Source organism: Vanessa tameamea, chromosome 21, assembly GCF_037043105.1.
Source record: "Vanessa tameamea isolate UH-Manoa-2023 chromosome 21, ilVanTame1 primary haplotype, whole genome shotgun sequence".
NCBI lineage: Eukaryota > Metazoa > Arthropoda > Insecta > Lepidoptera > Nymphalidae > Vanessa > Vanessa tameamea.
In genome coordinates this window covers 8,151,818-8,172,342 of record NC_087329.1, presented here as the reverse complement: position 1 = coordinate 8,172,342, position 20,525 = coordinate 8,151,818, and the positions used below count along the sequence as shown (strand labels likewise).

At 31.2% G+C, this 20,525-nt stretch overlaps 1 protein-coding gene across 1 annotated transcript; it reads right to left on the bottom strand.

Annotated features, from left to right (window-relative positions):
* Positions 1-62: 62 nt before the first annotated feature.
* LOC113395582 (cuticle protein 21-like) lies at positions 63-18,126 on the bottom strand. Its single transcript, XM_026633202.2, has 4 exons — positions 18,006-18,126; positions 2,662-2,854; positions 1,126-1,326; positions 63-943 (listed from the first exon to the last, which is right to left on the bottom strand). The coding sequence occupies exons 2-4, from the start codon at positions 2,852-2,854 to the stop codon at positions 780-782; spliced, it is 558 nt and encodes a 185-aa protein (XP_026488987.2). The 5' UTR covers positions 18,006-18,126; the 3' UTR covers positions 63-779.
* Positions 18,127-20,525: the final 2,399 nt, after the last annotated feature.

The window sequence follows — 20,525 nt, the reverse complement described above, 5'->3', positions numbered from 1 at the left end:
AAAGTCTCTGAATTGTTCTAATTCGTTCGTAGGAGAAATTATTTAGCAAGAAAAATACAATCTACATAATATTATGTTTAATTTAATTTCAATATGGCAATCGTACGAAAACTATAAAATTACAAAAGTACCTCCTTCTTCATTGTGAAATTAAATTAACATTTTTGATTTGTATTTTATATGTTATATCACAAATGTTTAAAGTTAGATTTAAGTTCATTTAGTACGATTAAGAACGTCATGGAAAGAAAATTATTTACATTATTCCAGATAAATCTAGTAGAAAAAAAATAATGTACAGATTTTTAGAAGATGCAATCTAAATGTAATCTTAAATTAGTTCAAAAACTAAATTCATATCTTTAAGTATCACCTTGATGTTAAATGTAATATAAACATAAAAAAATAATGTTGAAGATCAGGTCAATAACATTGTTCTTAATTTCATTAATTAGATTTGCAAACTCTGTGGGGTTCTGAGATCCTTTCAAAAGTTGCGCTACAATTAAAACATCATCATCCTAATCTAAATGCAGGTAGTTTATTTGCGATGCCACGGCTTGTAGATCTCGGTGTTTCCTTATCGAGGTTCCTAAATGTAAGCTATAGTATTTCTCATTAAAAATTAACTAGCAGATATTTTTTGTTATTGACTTCGTTTCTAGAATTATCTGTTACAGAATTGGCAAAACTAATTTCGATAAATATTTCTAAGGGTACCGGATTTTCGCTGTCGACAGTACATCATTATCCATAGTCCTGTTAGTATATAATTTTATTTATTGTCCGAGTTCTTGCAAGTGTTGCTTTTCTTCTTCTTCTCTCTGGAGTGCTTCCCTTTCTGCTGCGATGCGTGCATGCTGCTCTGCGATTACCCTGAAGAGCTGCGTGTGTTTCGCCGCTGCTGCTGCAACTGCTGCTGATTGTCGGGGCACTGTTGTTTCTGGAAAATTGATAGGGCTAATTAAGTACAAATATCTTTGAATAATAACGACAACAGTATTTTATAATAAAGGCATATACAATATTTTGAATTAACATTTATAAAAAATACTTTAAAAATTTTTTTACATTAAAGGTTGTACCAGAAATAAAATGTTTTATTTAAAGTTTCTCAAAATTTACCATCAGGGAATGGGTGGTGAGCATGTTCTTCAGCAATCTTAGCGTAGAGCTCGAAGTGGCGATCCTTCGCTTTAGCGACTGATGCTGAGTCAGCTGGGTGTTCCGGTGGTACATCGCTCAGAACTGGGTGAAAGCCATCCCTGTCAGCCACATAGTCCACCGTGCGGACTTTTTGGCGAGGGTCCACGTAGGAGTAGGTGCCTGTAAATCAAGATAAATTGGTGAAATTAAAAATTACGTCGAATTGATTTGTATAAGAGAAAAGGGTTCCTACGCGAATTAACATGGGTTCAATCAGGATTATATCTTATTAAATTTTAATCATCAGTATTAAGCCCAAATCAATGCAAATTTTTTGCACTATAAAAATAATAAAAGAGCCTTTTTATTTCCTTAATATACATACATAGAATAGTAAAACAGTAGAGTATATTTATTTAGAGTTGTTCTGTTAAGGCCACTGGTCCTTCAACAGTTTCCAAGTTTTCCATATCTGCGTTTTCGTTTTCCACTCTTTTCCAGCATTTTTTTTTTAATTTCATCTGTCCAACGTTCTTAAGGTTTTGTTAATGCATTTCAATATATATATAAGTTTTGGGAATCCCTTGCTGGACTAATGCTTGCCATATGCTGTTGTGGGTTATGGAGTCAAAGGCCTTAGCATAGTCAATAATAGATAGGTATAAGAGTTGTTTGTGGTCTTGGTGCTTTCCAATTACTTGTTCTAAAGTATGAATACGATCAATGTGCAAAAACCTTTTCGGAATCCTGCCTGTTCCACAGGATGATACTTCTTTATGTCTGTCTCTATTCTCTTGTTTAAACAGGCTGCGAATAGTTTATACAAAGCCTAAATTATTTTAGGTATTAAGTTTATTATACGATATTTACTTATATCTGACGCGTCAAATTTTTTATAAAGGAGTATTATTCTTGACACATCACAGGTACTATTTGCTCCTGGCGGATTTTACTAAACAGATTCTAAAGAGGTCTACCTAGCAAGTACCTTTCGAATTTGAAAGCTTAATTTTGGGATATCATCATGTCCAAGACTTTTTTCTTGTTTAAATCTGTCTATTTGTCTTATTATTTCTAGTTATTCAAAGAGTTGACCATTAATGACGTTATTGTGTTCTCTATTTGATTTTGATGTTTTGATTTTTTGCTATTATAGTTTTTTTAGCTGTAGAGGTATTTATACTCATCTGAGTCACTGTTAATTTTTATGCATTAGAAATTTCAAATTTCTTGTAGGTTATGTAAGTACATTAAATTGTAACCAACATGTTTTGACGTAAAATATTACTATTGGAGTGCCTTGAAGGTACGATTATTGTAAGAATTTGTAAAAAAATAAATATAAATTATAACCTGTGTTATTATGATGTTTAAGCTATTTTATTATAGCGTTTCTTTAAAATCCATTTAGTAGTTTTTGCTGTGAGAGGGTAAATAACAACCATACATCCTCAGAAACTTTCGAATTTATAATATTAGAACAGTTTTATAAAGAAACATTATTAAGAGATATACCTCTGACTACACCGCTTCCGTCGCTCACTTCAGCATGCTGACGGTCCGTGTGTCCTGGGTACCTGCCGGCCGTGTACGAGAAAGCATACGGCTTTGGAGGTGGAGGCTCCGTGATGATCTCGGGCTCCAGGTGGGAGACGTCGCAGCTAGAGAGCGCTACGCTCGATACAACGAGCAGCACTTTGATCAGCATCTGAAAATGACAGATTATATTGTTAGATAAAATAAATAGTGAATATCAATGTTGGGGTAGTCGTTTCAATTTGCGTAAAATAAAGGCAATATCTGTATAATTTAATGTATCACTAAATATATAGTTAACAGACAATTCCATATAAATTTGATCTGCGGTAACTGTACATTTAATTTAATAATGCAACTGTATTTACTAAAAAGTAACTAAACTTCAATAAATTCTTTATTATTTTCATTTTAAGTTTAAGATGATAACCTCCTGAGTCCTGGCAGATTTCTACCACTAACTTTGGAATATATAAAAATGCACAAGTGTGTGATGTGTAATACTCAAACAGGAGCACTTTCTACTTCCTAACTCTCATAATCCGATGGATGGATGAATTCAATATCTAGACTCCGGGTTGCCATTGAATTTTTTTTAAACCGAAAAACCCTATAATTTAGTATCGGCATTAAGAGAACTTAGGATTTTGGAATATGAAGCCTTAAAATCACAGAATGCTATTGAAGTATTCTGTGATTTGTCTAAAGCATTCGACTGTGTAGAACACGAGACGCTTCTTTATAAGCTCAAATACTACGGTAATAAAGATAAAGTTCTTGATCTCATTGCTTCATACTTAAGTCAATGAGTTCAGAGTCAATAGTTAATGTAACTGTGTGGTTACTTCTTTCCACCTATTAAATTGTGCGATTTGCCGATCTAGCCGTCATTCAGGAAGTCTTAGTACATATTTTTTTATTTAAAACGTTTTCACATGACGTTGGCACTGTAAGAAGTATAAAACATCCCTTACGAGTATAATGAGCCATAAATCTTGTGAAACAGCCACCTCAAAATGCTCTTCTGATCGATGAGTGGGTGGAACCTATCAGATAAACTTTGCAAAACTTTACCACTGAGAGATTAATTAAGTGCCTAAGTTATCATAGAAGTTGACTGAGCGATTCTGATAATGCGTAACACATTTATCGTTAATATTATAATCCTTTAAGTGGTTGTTGTTTCCGTTAATACGGCGTCATTTGTTTATTATCAAAGTTCATTACGGTATTAAATATTAACATATATATATAAACGTTTGAATATTAAAAACAGCAATTTTGTTTGATTTAAGTTTTGTTTTTTTTATAATGTGGCGATTATTATAGGCCGTTTTAAAACTTGTACGTAAAGGCGTGTGTACACTCAAGCGGTTATTAAAGAAAATAATAAGAGCTGTTGTATATAAGAGGTATCGATGATCATTTAATTGAAAGTAAGTAAAGTGCAGCCTGTAAATGCTGGGCTATTCTTTCAAGAGGAATCTTTGAAGCTTATTTCACAACGCTGCTCCAATGTAAGTTGGTATACGTGTGGATACCTACGTGGCAGAATATTTATTAGTTATATGCAGGTTGATCGTCACAATCACCACTGATCTCACAAAAAAACAAAAAAAATTACATATTTAGTTCAGGCATATTATTAAAGTTTGATATCATCGTAAAAAGGCGTTTTTGTTGTGAAAAGTTTATCGGCCTGCATTGGCCACTCGCCAATCTGGCCGAAACTCTATATGTCTGTATCATAATATGTATTTATTAGTTAGGTAATATTGAAATAATGATTATATATATAAATAAGCAAAAAAATATTTTCGATTTATATAATATGAAAAATTATTGGTTTTATTTAATTATATATTTAAAACATCGTATTTATATTAATATCACCATTTCATAACAACTATTTAAAAAAAATATATATATATTTGTAAATGTGTATCTTATACAGGCTTCTTATAGTGGATAAAACCGCGCACTATACAATTGAATACTAAATTACATACATATGTATGTAATAATCAATATTCATATTCATACATTTGCGCATAAATAAGGTCGTCAATAAAGAGCGGAAAAATCTAATTCATTCATTCAGTTACCCGATTATCCGAGACAACAGGAATGTAGAAGATTCATAGAGAGTGAAACTTGTTCCAGCGACCTTTGCTACAGTTGCGTCACGCGCGGTGCGCATACGCCACGCTTACTTCGGACATAACATTTCAAACTTAAACTGAACTATTGTTTTAAAAAAGTAAAGTAACCTGCCTGCCTGTTAATGTTTCACTGCTCGGCAAATTTTTCTATACCTTGTAAGGAGAAGGTTTGGAGCTTTTGGGTTTAGTTACATTTGGCAGATCCACAGGTTTCCTCACGCTCCTCAATCATAAGCTAAGATTCACGTCTTGTAACCACTAGGTCATCACAGCTATTTGTTAAGTTGAGAAAGTTTGAAGAGAATTGAAGGTCTTAATTTGATTTATTATTGAATAAAGGTTACACTAAGCATAGTCACATGTAATTAGAGGATAATGGACATAACATTTTAGACCCCAAGGTTTGCAGAGCATTGGCAATGTAAGTAAGGGTTAATATTTCTCAATATCTATGTTCGGTGGTGAACACTCACCATCAGGTGGCCCATTTGTCTGTCCGCCTACCCAAATTATATAAAAATGCTCGTTGCTTCCTTGGTGTCGTGGCTCATAATGTTTAAGAACTCGAAGGTTTCCTGTTCAAACCTTAGGTGGAGCCAAAAATATTTTATATTGAGTTTTTCACACAAAATAGTTGTATGTTGGTCCTGGACCTCAGTTTGTATGGTATATCCCGTCTAATATGACATAAGATCGAATACCGTCACGTCATATATGTATATCTCCTAAACAGACATACATTTAATTTGAAATCATCAATAACTTGCTAAACTTATGGTCACTGCAAACGGAGTTAATTGCTGGGGTCACACGTTCACGACCGAAGCGCTGCTAACATCCGGATCTTAATGTCAAATCCTTTTGAAAAAACAATTAATGAACTAAATTTGTTAAATTGACTTTATTCGTCTGTCAATGTAAATGAAATTAATATTAATTTAATTAAAAAATATATATGAATGTTAACACATTTTAACACAGCATACATACATACATTTAATTACAAAATAAACAAAAAATGTCAAAATATGAGGCCTATAGCTTACACCATGCTGTTCAACATTGAAAACGCTATTTTAAAATTGTTTAAATTAATTCACTTTCCGAAAATATTTGAATATATATTTTTATATGATTAAGTTCAATTCTACTTACAGTTAACGAGTTCACAGCGTATATCTTTTCACTGTAATATTTAAGACCATCAACATCGGTAGTGTCTTATATATAAACTTATTTGTAATATAATTAGCGATAGATAAATTGCGCGTATCTTTGTTTATAAATTTATTTATTTTCTAGATTTACCTATGACATCATAGTCATGTCGAATATATTCTATGATAACATCACGGATTCACGATTTGCATACATTATTTTTATAATCTGTTTTAATAACAACATCATAATTTTTGTTTATACATGTTTTGATGAACTCATCGAGACTAGCAAATTTTATTTAGATAATGAATGTTTTAGCTTTTTTACTAACAAATTTTACAGTATCAATATTCAATCAATTTTTAACGATATAATGATGACACTTTAAAATATGAACATATTTGTAAATATTGTTATTGATACAAATAAAAAAGAAATAAGGCTTAAATATAGAACCCTGTGGAACCTCTAGCGACACTGCCGACTAACCGACTAGTCAATACTAATGTACCATTGAATCTAGTTAGGAAGACAGCTGACCGTGCTGATTTACAATCTCAATGACTTATTTACTTCTGCTACTGTTTAAATTAAAAATCTGCCAATTTTATTATGCAAATTTGTTTTCATAGTTAAAGTCGTTCTCACAATTAAGAAAACTTAGTTTTATAGATTTTAAAAATCAATGATAGAATGTATATTCACTAACTTTGAATCAATGACTAGATAGTTTACGCAAACATATACTTTAAGTGTGATGTTGCTATGCAATACTTCTCATACTCGAGTGTCACCTTGACCGGACACTATCACTTTTCTCTACTCTTGACCGAGATCGGGTGATTTTGTTTCAAACTGGTTCAATTATCTAGTTTAAACTTTAAAAAAAATCATCTTGTATATGTTATAAGACTTTATTTTGTGGATGACTTATATTGTTTGATCAATCGTTGATAATTTTGTTTATTGTATAAATGTGCAATTATGTAATCTGATTATACATGGTCATATTTATCTTTAGGCACAGATACTCTTAACAAAATGAATCAATACGATGTTAATGCGATGATAATATTAAATCAATGTCGCTAGTCATGGCATCTATTATGTCATCCCTTGTGCCTGTAATTACACTAAATGAGAAGATGGTACCTACCCAGACAAGTTTGCGCAAAACTTTACCATCAGTTATGGTAAATACAACCTCTAAAAAAAATTCGTAATCGAATGTGAAACTGAAATTTTCGAGGTTATTTCAAAATAGAAAAAAAAAACCGGATGACGCAGACAATGCCTACGTAAAGTTCGTAATTGGTAGCATTGATAATGTAAGGAACTTCTGCAAGCTTTCAATATATATTTGAGTATATGACCGCTTTGGTAATCACCGATCTAATATTATAATTAAAACAAAAAAATATAATCAAATGACCTTGAAATGTAAGAAACCAAATTAAGGTTTTTTTTTTCTTTATTAATATTCGAGTAACAAGCAGTACAATTTGACATATAAGATAAATGATAACTAGATAGCACAAACAGGATGTAAATATGGCGTTCATTTAAATCTTTTTATTTCGACGTTTTTCATAAAAGGCTTCGAAATAGACTGACGAAAAAAAATAAATAAAAAAAACTAGAAAGGAATGAAGTAAGACAAGTTTAATGTAACCAATTTACGCGAGTGACCTCAAAGTGACCTTTAGATGGCGCCGGGTATATTACGTAGCGATAGCTTAATAGATACGTACACGGTCTTTGGAAATAGATACGCAGGTCCTTGAATATTATATGGGAACTAGGACTGATTCAAATTCGCGTCTTACCTTCAATTTAGATATTAAAACAGTTACAGACAGTGTATTATCACTGATTGTTTCCACTGATATATGACCTTTCAAATCTGGATGGTCCATCCGTGAAAAGTTTATATAAAAAAAATTGTCGACAGTTCCAAAAGATATTTTATTACTGATTGTTATCACTACCTTATGACCTTTCAAATCTGGATTATAAAACCATCAAATATTTATACAAAAAAAATATATATATTTATTGTGTAATCTATGATAAAATATTTAAAGGCGGGTAATATAGCACAGTACGAGACTGTGCAGATCGAGGTGATATTTGTTATATAAAAATTAAGGCTCATTTTTATTCTTAATCTTTCATTCAAGAATGAATGAATGAATGAAAACTTTATTCTCGGCATAAAGGCTTATATAATAAATTTAAAAACCTATTTAAAATTATTCAGGTTATTAAGTCATTTGCATTAAAAAGTATTTTTAAAAGTCTTCGAAAATAAAGGTCAATTTACTAAATTACTAATATTTCTAAATCTAATGTACTATATTGAACGAGTTGAAGTATAATCTGTATTTTGGTACTTTGTCGAATTATATTCTAAACATTGTCAAATTAAAATCAAAGTACTATAGAAACGCTTGCACGTTTTTTGTCCATACTATACCACCGATTCGTAAATAAATACCTTACAACAGAGAAGCATAAGAACCTTTGCGATAACGTAGGTTCTAATTCAAGATATTTACTGTTTCCTAAATAATATTACATATTCGTTTAGATATGACTTAAAGACTAATTTATTAAATTCTCGCATTTTAAATTCTTATAATTAGTTAACGATATATTTTTTTTTAATATTTGATCACAATAAACAGACAAACACTATTTGCTATACAGCCGTACATAATGTTATTATTATTACTTAATCAAAGTAATTTGCAATGTCACAAATGCATTAAATGAGAGCGGCGCTTTAACGAAATTATTGAGTAAGACAGATTTTATTTGTGGCGTAACGCATTGGAGATATTACCCGATGTATCTATCTGTGTAAGTCCAGATGGCACAATAGATAGACCGAGTTGATATTATCCAAGTATCGCTGGCTTAAATCTGTAGACGTATACGGAATTTTCACATGTATAATTCGTATTTATTTCTGTGCTTGTCGTTAATGGGAAGAATCGGTATGAAACTCGTTTCAGTGAATTCTACAAAATTTACCACTAACGATAATTAGAGATTGAAGCAGAGTTCTCAATTAGATCTCTGACTGTTACTTAAATTGCTTAAATATTATATTCAATTGGGAATTATAAATAAGAATTCAGCACTATACTATACTCGTGCAAGATCGCATTTGAACCCACAATATTTAAATTAAGATTCGTGTGACCTACACAATGGTTGACTCGGCTCATTATTTTCTGAATTTATGACCGTATCGTAAATATATACGTAAAATAGAACAGCCTGTAAATATCAAACTGCTGGTTTAAGATCTTTGAGGTGGTTTGGAGTTTACTCCACTACGATGTTCCAATTTAGTTTGGTTGATATATGTCTCATTTACCACACGCAAGGCACGATTTCCTTGACCCCCGAATACGAATAGAATTAAAAAGATAAATTAAGCACATGAAAATTCAGTTACTAAATTGATTATTGACCCGTTATTAAATTCAGAATCATCGTTAAAGAAACACGTCTTTCAAGAACTGGGCCATGACGGATCTCCTAAATCTAAAATCCAAACTTATGTATAACGGTCAAATCTTATATTATGTTAAACCAAATAAACAATACGTACCCAAAAATAGGAATCAGTCCTAGGAAGTATGTACGATCAACCTTGGCGTGTCATAATCCTTAATATCATATAATTGGTTGATAATATATGGAAACATTCGTGATGACACACGACATGTTATTGTTATATGATATAGTGGGCGTAACAATTGATAATGTTGGATCAAAATTGGAATTGGGCGTTGGTGATAACTTTATTAGGTTTGGATGTAATACTACCAACGTGACTGTAATTCAATTAACGACTTCGAAATTACAATAACTATGCTACTTATAAATATGTAATCTAATATAAAAAATTGTTTCTATTTTCTGTGTCTGTTGGCATGTGCGTGTAGATTTCTGGCATTCAAACATCAACGTACTTATACTTGGCGCACCTGTTGCATAGATTAATAATTCCGACCAAAGCCAACTGGGTTGGCTATTTTATATTAACGTATAACAATCCTGTTTTGTTCAGGTTATGTCAGGGAAGTTTTATTAAGAATAGGAACTTTAATTTGGAATTGAAAATCATTCTATTTTTAAATATATGTGTCAGTCTTTGCGTTCGGACGCGGAAAATACCGTACAGTACAGCAATGGTATCATTATTACAATTCGTGCTAAAATCTTATGTAAGTTGTGTGAATCCATCATCATCAAGCCGACACATATGGCTGTTTTTTTTTAAAGGAGTACGACGTTTCAATGCTGTTGATTTCTTGACTAGCAGAAGAGAACTATCGTTCGGGCAAGCATCACTGAATTTGTGCTTATAATTCTTCTTGTGCTTGAAGGATAACATTCCATGGAAATAAGCGCTTTCTGTCTGTTTAAAATTTATTTTGTTGTCGGTTAGCATCAAATGGACCGTCAGCATAGAAAGTCTCACAAATTATTTTATCATATATGTACGTAGATTACACACTCCGCCGATCTTCAATACATCAGACAAAGCAAAAACTTTTTTTTTAATTTTCGATAATTGATCTATGACATAACATATACGATGAATAATATTAATGCTAGTTAATTCTTCCTAATTAGCGATCCCACGTTACAAACTGAACGTTTTGTATATTTAATGTCAACATATTGTCAGTTGTAGGCGGTTTAAATATTGATTTAAACAACTACGAAGATGATTCACTTGTTATTATGTAAATAATCAAATATATTGATTACCTATTTTAAATATGTTTAAGTTGCGTTTAAAAGTGGAAGTATAATGCGTAAAATCTTCGGAGTAGGGCTTCGTGCAAGCCCGTCTGGGTATGCACAACCAACTCATCAGATATTTGCCACCAATAATTAGTATCATTCTTATGTTCCGATCTGAAGGTCGAGTGAGCTACTGTAACTACAGGTACAAGAGTCATTACATCTTAGATTCCAAGATTGGTGGCGCATTGGTGATGTAAGGAATGATTCTTAGCTAATGTCTATGGGAGGTGGTGTTCACTAACCAACAGGTGACACATATCGTTACAAGAAGTTTGTCCAGGCTATTTTGAATGGAAAAATATAATATAATAATAGCAGAAAAACTACAATTGGAAAATTTGACATAAAGAACCCTGCTGAAATTCTCTCATTATTTTTTGTTAGATTCCTTACCGGTGGTAGATATTTGAAATTCAATAAGATGTATCGCTTCTTTATTTAATAAATATTGTGATTGAATAAGTACAGAAAAACTGGTAAACCATCTGTCTAACCTAAACTAACCTTCCCACCCAATTCCTAATCCACGCCATTCGCCATCACAACAATGCCATTACAAACAAAACAAATGAAAGTTTTACTTATGATAGCAAATTATATCGACGTGTGACTAGTGTTGCCACACGTTAGTGTTGCCTCAGTGGTTACCCAACGTTATGGCTCACCGCACATTTTCACATCACTATTTGTGCTTGTAATAAAAGATCAAAAATTATTGACCTTGTAATTGAAACGGTTGTAGGTAATATATCGTGTATCCGACATAGATATTTTGACATATTTTGCGTGACCTCTAGCGTCGTGTTGCTTGCTGATTTGTAAAAAAAAAAAAATATTACGTAGGTATTTTAATTGGCTGTCCGTGTTGTTCTTCAATTTGAAGGTCGTGTTCTAATATTATGATATTTCCGTGATAGGTTAGTCGTTTGTTGTTTATTTAAATCTAACTATTATCCTTAGGAGACTGCAAAGCACAGCGAATGTCTTTATGTAGTTGTATATATAGGTCAAAGATTCTTTAGGCAATGACAATGACATTTTCCTGACCGATATCAGAAGATTACTCCACGACATGCTATTAAGTGATTTGCGAAGTATACTGTGTACGCAAATACAGTTACTCTATTCCCATATTCAGATACGACCGGATCCGATAGTCCCGATACCCCGGGTCCGATACGACCGGAAAGAGCTCAGACACAGGACCAACGGCTTTACGTTCTTTACGAGGCTTACGAGTACTTCACGGGTTGTACATCGTGCCAATTGCCAGACTTCGAGCAGTTAGTAAGAATTTATCGACTGAAACATCTAATATTTTCAATGACCCGCGGTTTGATCTCTCGACTTTTGGAACTCCAGTATTATAGTCACTAGTAATACACCAACGAAGCAGTCAAATATGTCATTTATCATGAAATCTTTTATCGACTTATGATTCCGCATCACTGAACAGAATTAATTATTCTGTGCAGTGATGTGAAAGTGACGTTTATAAATTCAATCGTAATTTTTCTTTTAATGCACGAACATTATTGTATGCCATATTAACGCCAGAAATATTGGAAAGCATTCTATCACATTTCAAAGGCATACTAGCTAACTGTATCATTGTATAATTGTCACTATTACGTTTTTAGTCTCGTATAGTTATTATTTAAACTATAAGTACTACAGAGTCCATCAGCATAGACCCTAACATAGCCTTCTCGCGTACCGTCAAATATTTTAAGACTGCGGTACCTTTTGACTGATTACATAATACTGTATTGTTGTCTTTCGATTTCAAGGGTGAGTAAGCAAGTATAACTACAGACACAAGGAACATTACATCTTAGTTCCTAAGGTCAGTGGCGCATTGGCGAAAATTGCTTAATTTTTTTAGAGCGCAAATGTGTATTTATAGTTTGCTTATATATAATCATATACTTAATATATATATATGATTATGATATATTTATTTCATTTATATGAACTTATATAGATAATGAAGATGGCGTAAGTTTTTCACACAAACCTAAAACGTCTTGAATTTTAAAGATTAACTTGAACAAATGCTTAGATCTTTGTATGACAGTTCCTAAATTATGTAAGTTAGTTAAATGTTGTTGATATATATTTCTGGAAAAGACGTGTCAAGTTTATATAAAAATAATCTTTTCGACAAACACCACTTCCATACAGACGTTGTCCTGCCAGTGGGCCAGAGGATAATGGATTCAAATTATAGTGTTCCCCTTTCCCTGTTATGAAAAGGAATGTGGACTACATAGTATTTTATAAAATACTAGCTACCATACGCACCATAAAATACAAAGAACGTGCAAATACACCACGAAAAAATATTATTTTTTTAAGGCTGGTAACCTCTTCGGGCGTACCCAAAACAACTCACGAAATTTTCATCACGATCGGATAAACAGTTTAGAAAAGCGTAGATGACAAACATACATTCATTTTTATTTATATATATATAAGGTGATATTATTTTAAAGTACGTTCTATGCAAACGTAAAGGTAGTCGAGACGGTAATACAAGATATTCTTTATCGTTCGCTGAAGTTTGGAACAATCGCAGCGTCCTTGCACAACAAAAACGATCTCAAAACAGATCAGCCTGTATTATTACGTAAGACGAAGCCTTGTTTTGTCTCCGTCGAACACACGTGTTCTGTTTTTAAATGAGAAACATGTTTGGAATTATTTGAACTTTGGTATGTTCTAGAATATATTTTTAATGCACATCTATTATATTTTATAGTTATTTCAGAGTCTCTAAGAATCCGATGTATTACATGATATTACATGAAAGATTTCGACAATAGACACTGGTACTGTCAGAATTGAAAAATATTACTTTGACCGTTAATGTTAACTATTTTATCTAAAAAATGGTTTCTATTTTTTTTTTTCCTTTAAAATAAATCGTACTGGAAAATAGTCTGATAATAGTGTTCACCATTGTCCAAAAATGCTTCGGCACAGTATGAAATAATTCATAACATCTAACAAAATAGAGGTTATGTTCCTTATGTCTGGTGGCTCACTCGTCGTTTAAAAATTCACGAATGACTCCGCAAGTAATTCGAACATTTTATTTTCATGTGCTTAATTTGTGTTTATAATTCATCCTTTATCTCTTATAAAGGAAAACATCAATAAGTCGAAAAGTCTGCCTGTGTTGACTGAAATTCTGCCACATTTGTACCGACACGTAGTGGGTGCTTGGTGATATGAGGTTCAAGCATTGTTTTAAGAGCAGAAGAAAGTTGCTCAGAAGTGGTGAATTTACGGGCTGTTACATAATTAATGAGAGTTTGTTTACATTATCGTATAATTTAAAAAAACATTGTACTATTCGATTCAGATATAAATTTATTATACCTATTATTTGTATTAGAAAACCCCTTGGATATCAATATTGATTTAATTATATCTGTTACGTAAATCAAATCTCATTTCGTGGAATCCTTTTTTGTAAAAGTCTTGCTTCTTTTTAGTACTTATATTTCCCTTGGGCCCTTTAGTTAAAATTTATGTTATAAGTAAAGAATCGAAACTGCAGAATTGTTATTATGTGTTTGGGTCACAATATTAATTTCAACATCAGCTTGTTGTCATTTGTTCACATTTGTGACCATTTTTGTAACGGACCAACGGGCTGCGTGAGACAAAAACCCTAAAACCCCGACCACATGATCTTTATGTGCTGAGAACTTGAACTCAGACTTACTATACTGGACGATATAAAGGTGTTTCAAGTTGTTGATCCAAAATTGCAAAGAAAATGCTTCTTTAAAGTAGAATCTACATAATACCGAACCAACAACTTTATATTTAAATTAAATGTCTTGTTCGTGACGATTAAAATACTTTTGAGAACCTACTCGATTAAAATATATTTGATTTGATTCCTTCAAATTGGTTTTCTCTTTTTTTATTTGTTGATTAAATCGTAAAATACTTTTTTGATCGCATTAGATGTTGCCATCTTCAACGTCTGTTACAGGAATTTCAAACCTCACACCACTAAATAAGGTATATTTTAATTATCTCGTCCTTGAGTGACCTTGATGAATGATAGTGAAAATTTTTGATAACATTTTTTTCGAGGAAAGGTCAACCGTTTTAAGCTCCGGTTTGTGGTCGCTTTGTATTTAAGATTGCATACTTATAACTAATTCGAATATTGTATCATATATTTCTGATTTGGAATTTTGATTGAAATAATTATTAGTATAGGCCTGTAGATAATTGCCACTACAGCGTTAAGCACTCTTGTCTATAATACGGATTTTATATGTATCAATAATATGCATATACATATTTCTTGGCGTGATTTTGATTTTTCTATACTATTTATTTAATTTCAAGGATGACTTCAGCTTAAAACTATAATTGCTTTGTATGCAGTATTTAATAAAAAAATATAGTATTGAACGCAAGTATTCAATTCCCCAGTTTGAAGAGATATTCTAATCAGATGTGACGTATGTTCTTATGGCATCCATTGAACAAATACGCTTTCGCTGTATACGTTTAGATCTTTTAAGCTACGCAACGAATTTTAATGCAGTTATCATCAATAAATAGAGTGATTCAAGAGGAAGGTTTATACGTATAACGTATGAATATTATAGTAGAGAAAATAATTTCAACATAACACCTCGCCTTATTGCCTCCACTGGTGACAGGCGGGCTGGTTCGTTTTTAGCCCAGAGGATCGGAATTGCGATTCAACGGGGAAATGCTGCTAGCATTCTTGCCACCATTCCACGCGGTCAAGATTTATACAGTAACTATTTTTAATTCATATTTATATATATATTTAAGCACTTAATGTTATCAATTCTTATAATAAATAATTGAATATACATTCCTTTAAACAATAACTTTTCTTTTTACGTTTGCCGGGACAGATAACTAGTATTCAATAGAATAATAATTAATAATAATAATTAGCAAGCGACGTAGAAATCTAATAAAATACAATAAATGAGTTTTCCTCGATGTCGACAATTGTTACTCCCCTAATGGTTAACATTTTTTTAAATTTTTAAATTGACCAATTTCATAGAGATGGCGTTCATGAAATCCATTAATAATTCTAATATTAACATTATTTGATAAAAATATATATTTCTTATTAAAAAATCTATTAAACGTTATAACAATAAATTAAAAACATCGTCGCGTCGCTCTAGCTTTGCTTGGCTATACCCTGTACAAGATAGCTTGACCTTTTCGACAGATGTAAATATTTCTGATCGACATAACTTAGCAATGACGAACATATAATTTTTTTTAATTTAATGATTTTAAAAATTGTAAAAATATTTTTAAATAAATGAGTATAATACAAGTCTCTAAATTTAAATTTGTATAAACCAGTGATATCTCAACATTGAACGAGCTTAAGTGCAAATAAAAGTCAACTTAAATAATTATGAATAAGGTGTAATTTTCAACAAACGCTTTGTTAAAATATTTGACCGGGAAGTTTCATCAGTAGTTAATATTACATGTGTTTTGAACTACTTCTGTTATTTCTACTCGTGTCCGGAGTTATAACAGTTATGTAAGTTAAACACGATCGTTGCAATTGCGTTAAAATGTTTACTAATATGAATACTCATAAATTTTACGTAGTTATCTTTTATCTTTAGTAATATTATAAAATGGTAAAATATGTTTGTTTTTATGTATCTCCGGAACTAGTGATCCAATTCGAATTGAATTTATACTGTAAGACAGCTAAATCTTATATGATTTTTGTAATCGATATCTGTAGCAGTTACTGCCTGTTATTCACATCCCTACCGTCCGATCGTTGTAACATAGTACAAGCGTCTATTATTTTCAGTGTTTCTATTTAAATTTTTCTTTGAACCAATAATATAAAATAGAAAAATTCTTAAAATTTTCGGATTACGCTTGAATCTTTAGGAACTTTTGTGTTATATGTATTATTTTTAAATATTTTTACAATTTTTAAAATCATTTAATTAAGAAAATAATATGTTCGTCATGGCAAAGTTATGTCGAACAGAAAAATTTACATCTGTCAAAAAGATCAAGCTATCTTTTACAGGGTATACTAGTGTAATACATAAAAACACTCCATAGTAAATATCTATATTTCATAATTTCAAAAGTATTAAGGTGTCTTTACACACTAATTAAATTTATATGTTGTGTTTTTATTAGTAAATTAAACTAGCAACTCCACGTGGTTTAAACCGCGTTAACATCCTACTCGAGTCCAGTGTATTGTAATATGTTGTTACATAGGCTACAATTTTTCTCAATAAAATACCTATTCAGCGTAAAAAATTTTTTCAAATCAGAGTAGTGTATCCAGAGGTATTCGCGATCGAAGACAAAATTGTCACCTTAGTAATATTAGCATAGATAACGTATTCAACATATATTTTAGATAACAGCACAGGACTTAGTTCCAGAAAGTAATAACTTAGTACAAATTATCAACTGACATAAGCCACTTTCCATTGAGTAGATTTTCATATAGTAGCGAAGTAACGAAACTTCCGTCCAAATGTAGGTTAAGTTTTATCATAATAAACTTCGCTATAAGCTTGGGCTATACTTATAGCCCATATAGAAGACATGGGTTATAAGTTTATTCAAGTCTATCTAGAGCAAATCTACGAGTACTAAGTTATTAAGTAAGATTATTGCGTAATTTTAATGCAACGCTTACAAATATCGACACTGTTAAGAATTTTGTTAAGAAATTTATAAAACAAAAAGTTCATTCACCCTTACGAAGTACTATTAAGACGCTAAAATTCATACACGGATATGCCTAATAGAATATTATTATACATTATAAATATATATCTAATAATGTATATATCTAAAAAGTGATATTAAAAAAAGAATGAAATTTATACATTTTAATTTAAAAAAAAAAATTATGTATATTTTTTTAATTCGATCACAGGTGAACTACAAAAAAATTACTCCGCAGCCAAAAATGCCGTTTACTAATAAAATTACCGTAAAATTAATTGAATTATATTCAATCACGAATGTTCTAATAACATCACATAATTTATTTAAGCTGCACATAAGACACACTATTACATAAACAATAATAAATAACAAGTATTTAACGTAAATAAACTCGTTAAAATAATAAACACTCACTCTGTTGGGGGGTGCACCGCGGCCGAAGTTACGCGACAGACTGCCGTGAAGGCTAACCGGTCGAAGAGTGAATGGTACTGTGAGTGAATGATAGCTGAATGATTACCGATATACTTGATCTTAGAATTTATTACTGACAACTTTATTAATAATTTCACTTGCAATAATTTTTTAAGATTATCTGTGCTTGTTTGAATATGTGCATCGTTTGGGCTTTGATCTCTGAAATGCGGAGAGTGAATGAACTGTATAAGTAACTGGCGCAAAATATAATATTATAGACATTTGAGATCCAACAAGTCTTTTTTATTTTAGAAATTGAGTCTTATTTAATGTATAATGACGATCAGTCTCTCACCGCGAGGTCACAATGATGAATTATTCCCTCTAGCCGCTTCAGCAGCTTTAAGCGCCGCTAATGCAATCTAGCTTTTGCTGCATATTTGCATAAACTTCCGTATTAACATCCACCGTTACCCGAATAATATTTGCATTATGCAAGTTCTTCTGATTCAATCGGCCATAGCAGTTTTTCTCAAGTGTGGCTCAACCCAACTGTGCGGGATATATTTTAGTAACTCAGTAGCTTAGCATCTGTGGTTTTATTAGCTAGACACTTTGTTTTCGCATAGTGGAAACTTTCAGGAAGTTATTCGGGTGAATGTGATGTGAGATTCTCACCCACTGAAACCACTGCTCTTTCGACTTTTGCACTTTCATCACCCTACTCTAATTTTAAAAGTTCATTAAGGGTTACAATTTTGTTAATCGTATCCGATCAGACGCAAAACCTCTATCGCACGTGTGATGAACCAATACACCAGCAAGACATTACCGACAGGCGCCAACAGAAAATCTGCAAAAGAAGTCACACACTGCATCATCTTCTTCGTATACTGTAGAAGATATTTTATGGAATTTCCAAATAGCGTATCAACAGAGATTGCCATAAAGATTGCTCAAATGATACAAAATAATTATAAATACAAGGAAAAACTATAAACTAATATATATAATAAAACAAGTAGTTTAATTCTTAGAAAACATAAGATCATGTTTGTAATTATTATATTACAATAAAATATATTATTTCCTTAATTTATTTGTCTTGAAATTTTAAATTCGTTTAAATTTTTTCGGAGAAGCATTATCGTTCCCAAGTTGTACACATATAAGTCCTCAAATTAAATCTAATCAAATAAAAATATACTTTATTCAAGTAGGCTTTTACAAGCACTTTTGAATCGTCATTTAACAAACTATTTAAAGTAAAGCTACCGGTTCGGAATGTAGATTCTACCGAGAAGAACCAGCAAGAAACTCAGTAATTACTCTTTTTCAATATCTAAAACTACAGTCATGTTAGTTAAATACAATTATGTATGTATGTATGTATGTATGTATGTATGTATGTATGTATGTATGTATGTATGTATGTATGTATGTATGTATGTATGTATGTATGTATGTATGTATGTATGTATGTATGTATGTATGTATGTATGTATGTATGTATGTATGTATGTATGTATGTATGTATGTATGTATGTATGTATGTATGTATGTATGTATGTATGTATGTATGTATGTATGTATGTATGTATGTATGTATGTATGTATGTATGTATGTATGTATGTATGTATGTATGTATGTATGTATGTATGTATGTATGTATGTATGTATGTATGTATGTATGTATGTATGTATGTATGTATGTATGTATGTATGTATGTATGTATGTATGTATGTATGTATGTATGTATGTATGTATGTATGTATGTATGTATGTATGTATGTATGTATGTATGTATGTATGTATGTATGTATGTATGTATGTATGTATGTATGTATGTATGTATGTATGTATGTATGTATGTATGTATGTATGTATGTATGTATGTATGTATGTATGTATGTATGTATGTATGTATGTATGTATGTATGTATGTATGTATGTATGTATGTATGTATGTATGTATGTATGTATGTATGTATGTATGTATGTATGTATGTATGTATGTATGTATGTATGTATGTATGTATGTATGTATGTATGTATGTATGTATGTATGTATGTATGTATGTATGTATGTATGTATGTATGTATGTATGTATGTATGTATGTATGTATGTATGTATGTATGTATGTATGTATGTATGTATGTATGTATGTATGTATGTATGTATGTATGTATGTATGTATGTATGTATGTATGTATGTATGTATGTATGTATGTATGTATGTATGTATGTATGTATGTATGTATGTATGTATGTATGTATGTATGTATGTATGTATGTATGTATGTATGTATGTATGTATGTATGTATGTATGTATGTATGTATGTATGTATGTATGTATGTATGTATGTATGTATGTATGTATGTATGTATGTATGTATGTATGTATGTATGTATGTATGTATGTATGTATGTATGTATGTATGTATGTATGTATGTATGTATGTATGTATGTATGTATGTATGTATGTATGTATGTATGTATGTATGTATGTAT

Excerpts from the sequence above, each read along its gene's own strand:
- LOC113395582 (XM_026633202.2), bottom strand. The coding sequence starts at position 2,854 with ATGCTGATCAAAGTGCTGCTCGTTGTATCGAGCGTAGCGCTCTCTAGC. Across the intron at positions 1,327-2,661 it reads CGGAAGCGGTGTAGTCAGAG|GCACCTACTCCTACGTGGAC; the intron begins GTATATCTCTTA and ends CTTGATTTACAG. Across the intron at positions 944-1,125 it reads TCACCACCCATTCCCTGATG|AAACAACAGTGCCCCGACAA; the intron begins GTAAATTTTGAG and ends TCAATTTTCCAG.